Here is a 16,463-nt window from a genome sequence, read left to right as displayed (position 1 = left end):
AAAAAATAAAAATGTACTAAATAAATCTAACACTACACTCACCAACTCACTCATTTCAAAATTATAAACTGCGTTGGATCTCAGCTGTCTCCAGGCCCCATCCTGTTATTGACTACTCTACAGCACAAGGTGGGTTGAAAGTTGCTATATTGCCATCCAGCCTAGCATGGCCAGACAATGGGGACATCTTGACCCTGCTGTATTTGACCTCTGACCCTCTCTCCCACTCACAGACTTCACACAGATGCAGTGCATCCGAGCCTTCGTTGCCCACCAACCAGATGAGCTGTCCCTGGAGAAGGCGGAGGTCATTCTCGTCCACCAGCAGAGCAGCGACGGTAAGGAGGACAGAACCACCCACTTCCTGATTGGTTGTGGGAATACACAACGTCTCCATACCTCAGTGTTATTGAGTGCTAAAAATGTGTTGCTTTAAAAAAAAAAAAACACTACTCACAATTCACTCATTTCAAAATTGTATAAAATAAATTTGACACCCCCCTACTCCACTAATTACATTTATAAATTCCTACCTCATTCCATCATCCTGAAAAGATTGGGGCATTACCACTTAACACACCCTGTAACTCTTCTGATGTCAAACCTCGCACACCCAAATACCTCTCTGCAGCTGCCACCACAACCTCAATTTTCTGCAACTTCCATTCCATCCCTGCAGTACAGTTGATAGCCATTGCTATAAATGCAAAAAATCCAATCTTACTGAAACATATATCACTTGTTGGCCTATCCCTCTGTACTGGTATATCTCTACCACTCTCACCACTCCTCCCCCTTAACCCATCTTCCTCTACTTTCTTCACTGCCTCTGCATATGACAACTTCTGCTCTACTCTAACCCTGGAAACCTCAACCTGCCTCTCTCACACGGGACATTTCTGATCCCCAGCCCCATGGGCACCCCTACAATTAACACATAACACCACTTTCCCCAATGCTACACATTCTTTTGTCTCATGCCCTTCTGCACACGTCTCACACTGTTACGAATCCCTTTGGCTCGACAGTCTAGGGGGGATGGTAATGGGACCCGTAACATAACTCATGCAAAGTGTAATAGTGACAAAGTAACGGTGAGAACGAAATAACCACGACAACTTAAATTTACCGTCAAACTCAGGGTTTATTAACAAACACACGGTAATGGGGGGGGGGGGGGGGGGGGCAGGAAAAGGGGCTGAGCTGGACCCAAGGAATGAAACAATAAGCATTCAAAAACACCCCTAAGCTAGAATAGCCTATTTCAACAACAGCTAACTAACTAACCAAAAATACAGTGGGTGGTCCACCCAGTTCTAACTAGTGTGTTTAACAAAGTTTACCTACGGGTAGTGTATGCCCATGGGCGACTTGTCTGGTTACCCCCTTTTCCCACCATCAAACAAACACTCAAACACCATAACAAATACAATACTCACAGGTGGGGACAAAGTGACATGTAGATGCAAACCAAACAAGAGATCTACAGACAGATGGCATTGACAGAGAGATTGAGTTCCAGAGAAAACAACTGACAGGGGTTTTAAACCAAGGGAAAGGGACTGTGATTGGGTAGGAGAAAAGGAGAAGGTGTCTTCTGATTAGCGACTGATTGGGGAATGATGATTGTCACCTGTGAGTAGGGGAGGAGAGAACAGAAATACACACAGGATACTTGTATCCGTAACACACACCTAGGAACCTTCCTCCTTACCCCAGGAATCACTCCAATCATTGGTGCCCTTTTCTTGAGAGCGAAACAATTCACTTTTCTTGCTTCCGTTTGTTTTATTCCGAGCGCATTTTCCCTCGGACCAACAGAAACACAAACAATTATCACTAGACCACTTCTGGTTACCCTCACCGATTCACAGTACCCAACTCTTTTTTCAACCACTGTTAAACCACAAATGGATCAGCCAAAAGGCAAGAGTCCACTTTTTCTATAAACTTCACTCTTGTCACAGACTCCTCTTTTTCCTGATCCTTGGTGCATACCTCGGTCTCTGATAACTTCACCACACCTACCACCTCCGATACTTCACCCTCATTCACTTCCATTTCTCCTCCTGTCTTCAGCTCCCTCTGCTTACACTTTCTACCATTCTTTAACAAACCATCTTCCTTTTTTCCACCATTTTTATACGACTCAAGCTCACCCTCATCTCCCTCTCCTTTTCCCTCCATTCCTCCGCCGTTTTTCAAGTATACGTTTCCTTATGATAATACTGCACTACTCCTGACAACCATCTTGTTCTTGCTTTCTCTAGGGACTCCATTTCCACTGAAAGAGTTCGCGTTGCTTTCGCTTCGATCCGTTTACAGCCCTGACTTAATGTGTACTTTTTACAGGACAAATTGTATGCAACGTTTGGCATGAATGCAGCGTCTGGCACGTAGATGAAACAGCTCCTGGCCCCGTTTTTCAACAATTTAATTGGTTGACTAAAACGTAATTCAAGCAAAAACCGAGCCAGGGGGGCGGGAAACAGCACTATTACTCCAATGGGAGCATTGTAAACAAACGTAAACGCCGTCCCCCAACTCTGCCCGAGTGGTTAAAAACTTTGTCCCATCAGCGCGAAGGACGTTCGTTGGTCTAAATCACTCAAATTGGGCGTGACTGTATTTGTTGTTGTTTCTGGGGCAAGAAGTAGCTAGCTAGTTAGAACAGTCCGCTATTTAAGAATATATTTCGTTTAAATAATTTAATACAAAATTACTGTTCGTCTTACTCATTATATGATAGCGTTGGTTACGTGAAGAGTCGGTGGGAAAGATCGGTGTGGAATTTTCACTTGTATTTGTTTTTATTACGTGTTTCCAAAGAAGGTGAGTGTCTGACTGTTTAATATTCCCTGTCTTCGCTTTGACATCGCGCAGCATATTCCTCAATCTCGCAAAAAATATCAGTAATAACTCATTGGCTTTGAAAGATTTGTTGGTAGGTATTGGCTCTCTTTTGGATGCCAATGTGAATACGTTTTTCATCCAGCGATAAGGATTAGCCATAACATCTTCTTGCAAAGTAAACTAGCTACTGTAGGTAGCTGACGTTAAGGTTCGCCTGCTCAGCTGACCAAGCCCAAAACTGTAAATAATGACGTGGCCACTTTGCCATTGTTTGAAAAACCACAACAGTAGGATACAGTAGTTGGCTGTGATATAAACAGGGCTGTGCAGAATTCAACCTGTAGCTATTATGATCATACATTTTAGCTAACGTTACCTTGGCTGTCACACGATGTTTGTAAATAAGCTGTGTAGCTAATTAATGTATCCACTAGAAAGCAAGCCAGTGTGTTCACGCAATGTAGGCTATGTTGTACATTTTCATATCTAATCTCAATATTTAGTTTACCAACAAGTGCAAATATAAGACTATATGGATATCACATTTATAAAGTTTAAATAAAATAGAGAAACGTTATAAACATTGTAGGCCCGTCTACATACAATACATGATTTAAATGATTGAGTTGTCAAGACCTAATAAAATAGCCTATCCGACTCTCCCTGACGAGTTTGCTTTTGTGTACCTGATACATTATGTCGTCATGGTCATGTGTACCTTGACATCAAGACAGGGTGGTGTTTACAGCTGATAAGTGGCTCCAGTCTTCACACATACAGTCAGAGCTGGCTAGGCTATATTTGACTTTTAAATTGACTATACATATTAGAATAGGTGTTGTTTGGAGCGTATCACTTAACATATTTTATCCTGCATTATTATTTGCACAACTGCAAACAACAGCAATATACAGATGCAGTGGTGTTGCAATGATAACGGTGCATCCATATATGATGTATTATCAAATGTTAACCACTGTTGACCCGTCCCTGTGTGTCTCTGTAGATGGACAGTCAGTACCAGCGCTCTGTACCACTGGAGGTGAGGAGGGCAGAGGGTGAGAGGGTGCGAGCCAAGCATCCCGACAAGATACCGGTGAGTGTGAACAGAATAAATGGCAGTAGTCTTGGATAGCTTCCTCTCCTTAACTCCTTTCTCTTATGACCATTGGCCACTGATCTGAAAGGACATCACACTCATATGATTGTGAATGAATTTTCAGGGCCTAAAACCCTATCCATCCCTTTTATCAGCTGATAAGTGATCCTGGCATAGGATGAAGGGAAATGAAGCTAGTAAGGTGTTATTAAGGTCAGATAGGGTTCAATACATAGATGTTAACCTTGCATGCCAAGTTTCTTGGTTCCAGTTGAATGGGACATGATGGTGCAGTGTGTAATTACTGACCAAGTACTGTGTTCCCTCCTAAACCAGATCATTGTGGAGAGGGCTGCCAGGTCAAGAGCTCCTGACCTGGACAAGAAGAAGTACCTCGTGCCCTCTGACCTCACAGGTGAAACTGACGAGATGTCTGTCTTTCTCACAATTATTAACTCTCTCCCAACTCATGATCTTGTTCTCACCCTCTTCCCTTCCCTCTCTTCCTTCTCTCCACCTTCCCTATTTTCTCCACTATTGTGCCACTCTTCCTCTTCTTTTGAAATGAAAGTCTAGATAATGTGTTAGTTTTGTTCTGTAAGTCCCTGTCTGACCATCTCTCTATTTTTCTCTCTCAGTGGGTCAACTGTGCTTCCTGATCCGACAGCGTGTGTCTATGAGGCCTGAGGAGGCTCTCTTCTTTTTCGTCAACAACTCCCTTCCCCCATCCAGTTCTCCTCTCTCTGCTGTCTATGAGGTAAACACACACGCACACTGACACAACCTTTTATCCTACCCCCATGACCCCCTAACACCAGATCCAGATGCCAGGCATTCCCTCACTATCAGTGACACAACTCCATTACATTGAGATTGTGTTGCGTGGGTTTTGCCTATGTTATAAACAATTACAATATCATGTTTTATTCAGTGTACATACTTCAGTTATTATCAACAGTTCTGCTTTTGCCATTTTAAATCCTTATTTCCCTCCCTGTCCCTGTCCTCCCCGGTCCCTCACAGGAGCACCATGAAGAGGACCTGTTCCTATACATGACCTATAGTAACGAGAGTGTCTACGGTGCCTGAGACGGGACAAAAAGGAGGAAAGAGAGAGAAAGACAGGAGATGAAGAGAGGAGATGGGAGAGAGCTCTTTGTAATATTTCACCACTATTATTCTTAAGTATTTAGGAGATGGCTGTGGGGAGGAGAGAGGGTGGGGAGGAGAGTTAGTGGGTAAGGTTTGTATACATTTTGTCAGTATTTTTGGGGTGATCATATTCTGTGTCAGTATACTCTCAACCATGGTAAGGCATTCTGAATTTGAAAAGTAACGGGGTAGTTGGAAATGGGGGGAGTGAAAAAGAGATTTCAGTAAAAGAAGAGTGTTAAGGGGAAAGCTCTTTTATTTCTATCTTTCTTTCTCAGCCAGCCATCTGTATTTAATGCAAATTGTATTTTTTTTGTAAATTAATATCATGAATTTTTGTGGAAAATAAAATTCAAAATGCATGGTTTGCTAGTTCTGCGTTTTGTCATTTAAAAAAACAACGTTTTATTCAAGCAAGTTTGTGTGCGCATGTGTGTTGTCACATCACAATATTGTCACTTCACAAACTGTCCCCATCTCATCCCATCTCAAGTTGTGAATGTAAGACATGTATTTGTCTTTTGCAAAAGTTCTAAGATGTTACATTTGGATATACTGTGCAATTAATTTTGTCAATCTCATTTCCCATAAATATCCCAATTCAAATAAATTGCTGACACTCAGTAATGGCGAGTGGGAATGACGAATCATCTTTTATAAAAAAAGAGTGAGTGAGCCAAAGATAAATCAGTGAGGAAGTGTAACTTGTAAATGACAGGAGGGATCACTTTGCACATTGTTTATTTTGTATTCAAGTGACACTAGCTACAGAGACTAAGGGAGAGAATTTAAATGGACATATTTGGTTTGTGTGAGGGAGACTTGCTACAAGTAACTTTCTGGAGTTTTTGCTGAACAGGCTTATAGGCTTTCCAGGGAAATAGAAAGTTCGAGACCCAGACAGAAAACGAGAGAATCATGGAGATGCAAGAAATCCCCCGAGAGGAGGAAAGTGGTGGAAGTGGACGAGAGTCAGAGAATGCTGGAGACCTCAGGTAAAGAAAGAGAACATCTTCATCACCAAACTTGAGCTACTGGGGTAAATTTGCACCACCTTCCTCGGGAATACATCAGCATATTTTCATTTCTCCTACTGTAGGTTCAATCCTTAAAAAAAAAAAATCTTAGGCTATATGCTTTTTTTTGTGTTCTGAGATGATTAATTTGGTCCTAAGCTTCCACATAACCTATTTGTGTGTCTGCATGTCTGTCAGTCGAGGAAGCTGAATCTACAGTCTACTCCAAACTGAAGAGTTCATCGGTTGACATTTATGCTGAAGCTTCTCCTGGCCAGCCCGGTGCCAGAGACAGACCAGGTACATCAGGTACAGGAGGCTACAGCACAGTTATTATATTATTCATCAAATTTTATCAATTAAATACATTTTATAAATCCCTGTTTTACATAAGCAAATATCACAAAGTGCTTTACAGATACCTGGCCTAAACCCCAAATATTATAATTATAATATTATTACATATGTCTAACTAATCCTAAATAAATGGAGGTCTAAAATGTCCTATTAAAGTAAAAAACCTTATTTGTACTTTAATACGCAAGAGAGGAAGAATAGAGGAAAAAGAGGAATATAGAGAGACTGAAGGAGCGTGTGTGAGTGAGAAAAATAGTGGTCAGTACTACAGTGAAAGTACAGTTTTCCCATTTCCGAATTTTGATTACGACACATTTCCTTGGTCTGGCCTGCTATTAATGTTGTGTGTGGTGTGCAGCTTGCAGTTTGCATGTTACAGGTGAGATTGTTATAACAAAAACAGAATGGCAATGTTCCAAAATGCCTCGTTTTAGGGGAGAATATTATCTAGCTTGTAACATAATGAAAGCCATCTGGCAGGGAAGGACCTGTTTGTCTGTCTCACAATCAAGGCTGAGACATGATAATAGCAGATCTCCAAGCAGAAGCCCAATCTAATGTTGTCCATTCAGCCTTGCTGTGTTTCTCATCTCTCCAAGGACTAGATATCTCTCCAGACAGTTGTTCTGTGTTTCTCATCTCTCCAAGGACTAGATATCTCTCCAGACAGTTGTTCTGTGTTTCTCATCTCTCCAAGGACTAGATATCTCTCCAGACAGTTGTTCTGTGTTTCTCATCTCTCCAAGGACTAGATATCTCTCCAGACAGTTGTACAGAACTCTGTCTCTATCACACACACAGCAAAGACAGAGAGTAGCAGCAGCAGCAAAAGGATTTTGGGACAGACTGAGTATTGTGTTACAGGAATTAATTATAAATCTAAAAGGGGCACGTTGCTATAGAGACGGAGAGGGAGGTTTTTTAAAACCACAGTGCATTTAGCCTTCACAGTACTTTACAGTCGCAGTCGGTGGGTCAGGAACAGCAGCAATGTATATCAAGTTTTGCCGTATTGCAGGAAGTGGAGTGAATGCCAAATTACCACATGAGGCAAACGCAACGTTTTCGGTTGAAGTGAAGGAGCAGCAAGAGAAAGGTAAGCAGGATTTCATTTGTTGCTCGTAGTGATTGCTTATAAAATGTCTGATTGTGCCATATGCCACATAACAAAGCCAGGGCCATCCAAGAACGATACCTATAACGAACTATAACATCAAACCATTTAAATCGTTCTAATTCAAGTGAACAGGCGCGTTCACACTACAACGATAACTACAAAAACAGTGGATAACGAGATCTATCTATCGTTTTCGGTCACTTTCAGAGCGATTTTCCCCCAGCCCCTCCGACGATAAAACATCAAATGCTTAATTTGTAAATTCATGTTGGAGTGTGCCTCTGGCTATCCGCAAATAAAAAATGTAATACAAATGGTGCCGTCTGATTTGCATAATATAAGGAAATAGACATTATTAATACTTTTACTTTTGATACTTAAGTACATTTATAACCAAATACTATTCGCCTTTTAGTCAGGTAGTATTTTACTGGATTAACTTTCACTTTTAATTTAGTCATTTTCTATTAAGGTATCTTTACTCAAGTATGATATTTGAGTACTTTTTTTCACCACTGCTGATATAGGACGACTCGGGAGAATGATGATCCATGACAAACAGCGCATATCAGTATAAGGCTATATTTTCCGATGGTACAGTACCAGTCAAAAGTTTGGACACACCTTCTCATTCAAGGGTTTTTCTTTATGTTTTACTATTTTCTACAGTGAAGACATCAACTATGAAATAACACATATGGAATCATGTAGTAACCAAAAAAGTGTTAAACAAATCAAAACATATGTAATATTTGAGATTATTCAAATAGCCACCCTTTGCCTTGATGACAGCTTTGCACACTCTTGGCATTCTCTCAGCCAGCTTCATGAGGTAGTCACCTGGAATGCATTTTAATTAACAGGTGTGCCTTGTTAAAAGTTAATTTGTGGAATTTCTTTCCTTTTGAATGCATTTCAACCAATCAGTTGTGTTGTGACAAGGTAGGGGTGGTATACAGCAGATAGCCCTATTTGGTAAAAGACCAAGTCCAAATTTTTGCAAAAACAGCTCAAATAAACAAAGAGAAACGACAGTCCATCATTACTTTAACACATGAAGGTTAGTCAATCCTGAAAATTTCAAGAGCTTTGAAAGTTTCTTCAAGGGCAGTTGCAAAAACCATCAAGCGCTATGATGGAGCTGGCTCGAACGAGGACCGCCACAGGAAAGGAAAACCCAGAGTTACCTCTGCTGCAGAGGATACGTTCATTAGAGGTAACTGCACCTCAGATTGCAGCCCAAATAAATGCTTCACAGAGTTCAACAGACACATCTCAACATCAACTGTTCAGAGGAGACTGCGTGAATCAGGCCTTCATGGTCGAATTGCTGCAAAGAAACCACTACTAAAGGACACCAATTAGAAGAAGAGACTTGCTTGGGCCAAGAAACATGAGCAATGGACATCAGACCGGTGGAAATCTGTCCTTTGGTCAGGATGAGTCCAAATTAGAAATGTTTGGTTCCAACCGCCTTGTCTTTGTGAGACGCAGAGTAGGTGAACAGATGATCTCCGCATGTGTGGTTCCAACTGTGAAGCATGGAGGAGGATGTGTTATGGTGTGGGGGTGCTTTGCTGGTGACACTGTCTGTGATTTATTTAGAATTCAAGGCACACTTAACCAGCATGGCTACCACAGCATTCTGCAGCGATACGCCATTCCATCTGGTTTGCGCTTAGTGGGACTGTCATTTGTTTTTCAACAGGACAATGACCCACAACACTCCTCCAGGCTGTGTAAGAGCTATTTGACTAAGAAGGAGAGTGATGGAGTACTGCATCAGATGACCTGACCTCCACAATCACCCGACCTCAACCCAATTGAGATGGTTTGGATGAGTTGGACCGCAAATTGAAAGAAATGCAGCCAACAAGTGCTCAGCAACAAGTGCTCAACTCCTTCAAAACTGTTGGAAAAGCATTCCTCATGAAGCTAGTTGAGAGAATGCCAAGAGTGTGCAAAGCTGTCATCAAGGCAAAGGGTGGCTACTTTAACACTTTTTGGTTACTACATGATTCCATATGTGTTATTTCATAGATTTGATGTCTTAACTATTATTATAAAATGTAGAAAATAGTACAAATAAAGAAAAACCCTTGAATGAGTAGGTGTGTCCAAACTTTTGACAGGTACTGTATATGTTAATGCCAATACATCCTGACAAAATAAACACTCTGACTGGCCTGCTAATGTGCCTTTCGGGAACCTTGTAAACTGTCGAGAAAAGACCCATTACTGATCGAAATGGCCTAGGCTAGATTATTATTATTTCAGAATGAAACAGGCATTCAAAATGCAAGGCTTATTAGCGGTTATTGAAGTTATGTATTCATTTTTATACACAGTGTACAACACATTAGGAACACCTGCTCTTTCCAAATCGGGCACTAGAATTACTTAAAACATATGTATGTTTACGTGACTTATTTTATTGATTTCCCATCGTTTTATAAGTCAGAAGACAAAGGTTCCTAGGACCTTGTCAAGATCCTCTGTCGAATAAACTGCTATTTGCCTCCCTCTGGTGGTCGGCTGCATCATTACATCAATTTATATCACTACAATGCAACGTTAGGTCAAAGGTGCGGTCCTTAGGAAAACATTTATCCAGCTTGACTGCTTCATGGCACAGACATGGCAAAGCAATCGCTGAATTTGTCTCGAGCAGGCGGATCTAAATACATAACTTTCATAGCTTTATGATAAAGATTGCAACCTACACACTTCCTTAAACCTAAAATAAGTAAAGAAGTAATTTTGTGTGGAAGTCAAACATTTTGCATCGGAGGCAGACACATTGCATATGTTCAGAATGACAAAATCGAGCCATTTACATGGCCCTTCTCCCCTTGTCTATAGGAGGGACGCAAGCTGTTTAAATGGCCCAAATGTTGATTTAGACATTCACAAATTTAACAGATTTTGACTATCATTACTACATTAATAAAACATTGACCTCTTGCTAGATTGATGACTAAAACCACAGTGAAACAGTGCAAAACGGCTGTCAGCTTTGAACGTTTTTTAAGCTTTGAAACAATTGAGACATGGATTGTGTACAGTCGTGGCCAAAAGTTTTGAGAATGACACAAATATAAATTTTCACAAAGTCTGCTGCCTCAGTTTGTATGATGGCAATTTGCATATACTCCAGAATGTTATGAAGAGTGATCAGATGAATTGCAATTAATTGTAAAGTCCCTCTTTGCCATGTAAATGAACTGAATCCCCCCAAAACATTTCCACTACATTTCAGCCCTGCCACAAAAAGGACCAGCTGACATCATGTCAGTGATTCTCTCGTTAACACAGGTGTGAGTGTTGACGAGGACAAGGCTGGAGGACTCTGTCATGCTGATTGAGTTGAATAACAGACTGGAAGCTTCAAAAGGAGGGTGGTGCTTGGAATCAGTGTTCTTCCTCTGTCAACCATGGTTACCTTCAAGGAAACACGTGCCATCATCATTGCTTTTCACAAAAAGGGCTTCACAGGTAAGGATATTGCTGCCAGTAAGATTGCACCTAAATCAACCATTTATCGGATCATCAAGAACTTCAAGGAAAGCGGTTCAATTGTTGTGAAGAAGGCTTCAGGGCGCCCAAGAAAGTCCAGCAAGCGCCAGGACCATCTCCTAAAGTTGATTCAGCTGTGGGATCGGGGCACCACCAGTACAGAGCTTGCTCAGGAATGGCAGCAGGCAGGTGTGAGTGCTTCTGCACGCACAGTGAGGCGAAGACTTTTGGAGGATGGCCTGGTGTCAAGAAGGGCAGCAAAGAAGTCACTTCTTTCCAGGAAAAACATCAAGGACAGACTAATATTCTGCAAAAGGTACAGGGATTGGACTGCTGAGGACTGAGGTAAAGTCATTTTCTCTGTTGAATCCTCTTTCCGATTGTTTGGGGCATCTGGAAAAAAGCTTGTCCGGAGAAGACAAGGTGAGCGCTACCATCAGTCCTGTGTCATGCCAGTAAAGTAAAGCATCCTGAGACCATAAATGTGTGGGGTTGCTTCTCAGCCAAGGGAGTGGGCTCACTCACAATTTTGCCTAAGAACACAGCCATGAATAAAGAATGGTACCAACACATACTCCGAGAGCAACTTCTCCCAACCATCCAGGAACAGTTTGGTGACGAACAATGCCTTTTCCAGCCTGATGGAGCACCTTGCCATAAGGCAAAAGTGATAACTAAGTGGCTCGGGGAACAAAACATCAATATTTTGGGTCCATGGCCAGGAAACTCCCCAGACCTTAATCCCATTGAGAACTTGTGGTCAATCCTCAAGAGGCAGGTGGACAAACAAAACCCCACAAATTCTGACAAACTCCAAGCATTGATTACGCAAGAATGGGCTGCCATCAGTCAAGATGTGGCCCAGAAGTTAATTGACAGCATGCCGGGCGGATTGCAGAGGTCTTGAAAAAGAAGGGTCAACACTGCAAATATTGACTCTTTGCATCAACTTCATGTAATTGTCAATAAAAGCCTTTGACACTTATGAAATGCGTGTAATTATACTTCAGTATTCCATATTAACATCTGACAAAAATATCTAAAGACACTGAAGCAGCAAACTTCGTGGAAATTAATATTTGTGTCATTCTCAAAACTTTTGGCCACGATATTTGTGTCATTCTCAAAACTTTTGGCCATGTGTGCCATTCAGAGGGTGAATGGGCAAGTCAAAACATTTAAGTGTGATTGATCGGGGTATGGTAGGTAGTAGGTTCCAGGCGTCCCGGTTTGAGTGTGTCTGGAACTGTAACGCTGCTGGGTTTTTCACGCTCAACAGTTTCCTTTGTGTGTCAAGAATGGTCCAGCACCCAAAGGACATCCAGCCAACTTGACACAACTGTGGGAAGCGTTGGAGTCAACATGGGCCAGTATCCCAGTGGAATGTTTTTAACACCTTGTAGAGTCCATGTCCCGACGAATTCAGGCTGTTCTGAGGGCAAAAGGGGGGTCCAACTCAATATTATGAAGGTGTTCCTAATGTTTTGTACACTCAGTGTATAATGTTATTGTTATTGTTATAGTTATCGTCTTTGGTGTGGATGGCCCTTAAGACTATTCTTTCCTTGTCTAGACCTGCAGGTCCTGGGGAACGTTGGTCTGTACCGCGCAGTGTGTTTACTACTGTCTGTCATCTGTCTGGTTCTACTGCTCGTCATCATCATCCTCTGTGTCAAATGTGAGTATCATAGACATTTTATTCTAGAATAGTGATTTAGAAACAGGCAATACTCATTTTAGGGGTGGCAGGTAGCCTAGTGGTTAGAGCTTTGGGCCAGTAACCAAAAGGTTGCTAGATCAATTCCCCGAGTTGGCAAGGTAAAAATCTGTCGTTCTGCCCCTGAACAAGGCAGTTAACCCACTGTTCCTAGGCCGTCATTGTAAATAAGAATTTGTTCTTAACTGACTTGCCTGGTTAAATAAAATTGTTTTATTTTATTTTATTTTGATAGAATATCCAGCATGTTGGTTTAAACAGCCTTCTATGCAAGAAAGAATAAAACAAATGTGTAATATGATTCCATTCTCTTATTCTTTCTTTCTTCATTATTCTCTAGTTCCATTACAGCCTCAAGTCTGTCATGGGACTGAAAAAGGGATTGAGGCTAAAGAGAAGGGGAGTGTGACTGAAAAAGGGATTGAGGCTAAAGAGAAGGGGAGTGTGACTGAAAAAGGGATTGAGGCTAAAGAGAAGGGGAGTGTGACTGAAAAAGGGATTGAGGCTAAAGAGAAGGGGAGTGTGACTGAAAAAGGGATTGAGGCTAAAGAGAAGGGGAGTGTGACTGAAAAAGGGATTGAGGCTAAAGAGAAGGGGAGTGTGACTGAAAAAGGGATTGAGGCTAAAGAGGAGAGGTTCCAGTCCACTGAGGTGTGCAGCCTGAAGACATGCCAAGCACAATACTTCCAACAACAGAGCCAGGGTGAGTCCACTACTGTAGTGTGTTAGTCTAATGTAACCTGTTAAACTATATCGCTCTACATATTGTCGATGTATCGATCTAATGCTTTGAGATGTATTGTACCACTACAATGTTTTCTCTTTGACTTCATACCATGCTAATAATAATTATTGAACCTACATGTATTAACTGAACTATATGTTGTACTTGAAGAGTAATTTCTCTCCTTTCCTCCAGTCCCTGCCTGCCACATGTGTGATGAAGGCTGGCTGCACTTTGAGAGCTCCTGCTACTTCCTCTCCAGAGACAGAATGAACTGGGACGAGAGCAGGGACGAGTGTAAGAAGAGAGGGGCAGATCTGGCCATCATAACAAACAAAACAGTGCAGGTGGTTCTACTACAATTGTTACTCCTCTCTACCTCTTGTTTCTCTTCTTTGTATAACAGTGACCATGCAATGATGATAGCAAAGCAACAGTGATTGTATGACAATCATACATAACAGTTGGATTGACAAAGGTTACTAATAGCCCAATAAAAACGGTGTATTCTCCCAGACCTTTCTAACGAAGAAGGGAAACCTGATGTACTGGATCGGCCTGAGACAGAGAACCAGGAACTGGGTTTGGGTCAACAACACTGCACTGGGACAGAGGTGAGACAACCGATGATGATGTTTATTGGCCTACAAGACGGCAAACAGACTTTGTTATCCAGAAATGAAAACAATTGTAATGTTTTAGTATGGACAGTACTGAGCTGTTCCCTTTCCTCTCATTGGTAGTTACTGGTCAGGATCCAACAGACAAGGGGATTGTGGGTTACTGACAGGAAGGGATCCTCCTGAGAGAAGCTGGAGCTCCTCATCATGTGACCAGTACAGCTTCTACATCTGCCAGAGGGGGCGCTAAAGGACAGACTTCACCATCTGCCAGCAGTCACCAACCCTGGTCCTGGAGAGCTATACGATGTACAGGCTTTTGTTCCAGCCCAGCAGTAAGACACATGATTTAGCTAGTCAACGAATCACCTTGATTAGCTGAATCATTTAAGTGTTGTACACCATGTAGGTCAGCAGGGTTGGTGGCCACTGCCATATTCCAACTAAGAAACCTGTCAATACGGATTCTCTTTAGACTTCCATCTATCATTCACTCCTATTCCATAGCCTTTTATTCCATGATTGCACATCTCTATCAACAGCCTTTTAATTAAACCTTGATTATACACTTTATGACATACGTCTATATTATAATTCATTAGACATCCAGGTATAACCAATGATGGTAAATATAATCCCATTACAGTTAGTTATGCCTTGTGAAGAACAATCAAGTCAGCCTGCCAGTTTCAGTTAGAATTTGCACTAATGTTAAAGATTAACACTCTATATTGCACTCATTTGCTTGTTTTGCTGAGATGTTTTCTATATTTTTTCTTAATGCCTTTGAATGTGATAATGACCGACATGATTATGTGCATTAACCAATCATTAGGTTTTAAGTATTGATTCACAATCCTGAAAGAAACAAAAGTTTAATATAATTTGTCCATGTAATAAAGAATCAGTTATTATACTGTCTCGTCAAACCTTTCATAAAAAGTGTTCATGTGCTTTACTTAAAATGATAAAGTAACTTACATGGTCCAAGAAAATTGAAAATGAATCTAGTCTACATTTCAACCCAGTCTTACCCATGTACAAATATTTTGTTTTTGACATGTAAAACTGCATATATACAGTACCTGTCAAAAGTTTGGACACACCTACTCATCCAAGGGTTTTTCTTTATTTTTACTATTTTCTACATTGTAGAATAGTAGAGAAGATGTCAAAACTATGAAATAACACATGGAATCATGTAGTAACCTAAAAAGTGTTAAACAAATCAAAATAGATTTTAGATTCTTCAAAGTAGCCACCCTTTGCCTTTATGGCAGCTTTGCACACTCTTGGCATTCTCTCAACCAGCTTCATGAGGACTGCTTTTCCAACTGTCTCGAAGGAGTTCCCACATATGCTGAGCACTTGTTGGCTGCTTTTCTTTCAATCTGCGGTCCAACTCATCCAAACCATCTCAATTGGGTTGAGGTCGGGTGATTGTGGAGGCGAGGTCATCTGATGCAGCACTCTATCACTTTCCTCCTTGGTCAAATAGCCCTTTCACAGCCTGGAGGTGTGTTGAAAAACGAATGATAGTCCCACTAAGCGCAAACCAGATGGAATGGCATATCGCTGCAGAATGCTGTGGTAGCCATGCTGGTTAAGTGTGCCTTGAATTCAAAATAAATCACAGACAGTGTCACCAGCAAAGCTCCATCACACCTCCTCCATGCTTCACGGTGGGAACCACACATGCGGAGATCATCTGTTCACCTACTCTGCGTCTCACAAAGACAAGGCGGTTGGAACCAATAATCTCAAATTTGGACTCATCAGACCAAGGACAGATTTCCTCCGGTCTATTGTCCATTGTTTGTGTTTCTTGGCCCAAGCAAGTCTCTTCTTCTTATTGGTGTCCTTTAGCAGTGATTTCTTGGCAGCAATTCGACCATGAAGGCACGCAGTCTCCTCTGATCAGTTGATGTTGAGATGTGTCTGTTACTTGAACTCTGTGAAGTATTTATTTGGGCTGCAATTTCTGAGGCTGGTAACTCTAATGAACTTATCCTTTGCAGCAGTGGTAACTCTTGGTCTTCCTTTCTTGTGGCGGTCCTCATGAGAGGCAGTTTCATCATGGCGCTTGATGGTTTTTGTGATTGCACTTGAAGAAGCTTTCAAAGTTCTTAAGATTTTCCGGATTGACTAACCTTCATGTCTTCAACTAATGATGGATTGTTGTTTCTCTTTGCTTATTTGAGCTGTTCTTGCCATAATATGAACTTGGTCTTTTACCAAATAGGGCTATCTTCTGTATACCACCCCTACCTTGTCACAACACAACTGATAGGC

General features: G+C 41.4%; 2 protein-coding genes across 4 annotated transcripts; both read left to right on the top strand.

The window, feature by feature from the left end:
• Positions 1-2,581: 2,581 nt before the first annotated feature.
• LOC120031328 (gamma-aminobutyric acid receptor-associated protein-like 1) lies at positions 2,582-5,473 on the top strand. The gene is made up of 5 exons (XM_038977034.1): positions 2,582-2,832; positions 3,860-3,949; positions 4,289-4,367; positions 4,591-4,709; positions 4,976-5,473. Exons 2-5 carry the CDS (start codon positions 3,860-3,862, stop codon positions 5,039-5,041), a joined length of 354 nt encoding a protein of 117 aa, XP_038832962.1. The 5' UTR covers positions 2,582-2,832; the 3' UTR covers positions 5,042-5,473.
• A 1,945-nt stretch (positions 5,474-7,418) lies between these two features.
• Positions 7,419-15,106, top strand: LOC120031085 (C-type lectin domain family 10 member A-like). 3 transcript variants are annotated; one of them, XM_038976658.1, is made up of 7 exons: positions 7,419-7,573; positions 12,684-12,788; positions 13,168-13,206; positions 13,246-13,530; positions 13,747-13,898; positions 14,068-14,165; positions 14,295-15,106. In XM_038976658.1, the coding sequence occupies exons 1-7, from the start codon at positions 7,468-7,470 to the stop codon at positions 14,419-14,421; spliced, it is 912 nt and encodes a 303-aa protein (XP_038832586.1). In that variant the 5' UTR covers positions 7,419-7,467; the 3' UTR covers positions 14,422-15,106. The 3 variants fall into 3 exon arrangements, with proteins under 3 accessions (XP_038832586.1, XP_038832585.1, XP_038832584.1); XM_038976657.1 differs by having other exon boundaries at positions 13,168-13,409; positions 13,449-13,530; XM_038976656.1 differs by having other exon boundaries at positions 13,168-13,530.
• The last annotated feature ends 1,357 nt before the right edge of the window (positions 15,107-16,463 follow it).

Source organism: Salvelinus namaycush, chromosome 37 (assembly GCF_016432855.1).
Source record: "Salvelinus namaycush isolate Seneca chromosome 37, SaNama_1.0, whole genome shotgun sequence".
Classification (NCBI taxonomy): Eukaryota; Metazoa; Chordata; class Actinopteri; order Salmoniformes; family Salmonidae; genus Salvelinus; species Salvelinus namaycush.
The sequence above is the reverse complement of the archived record's forward strand: the minus strand, read 5'-3'. Positions and strand labels throughout refer to the sequence as shown.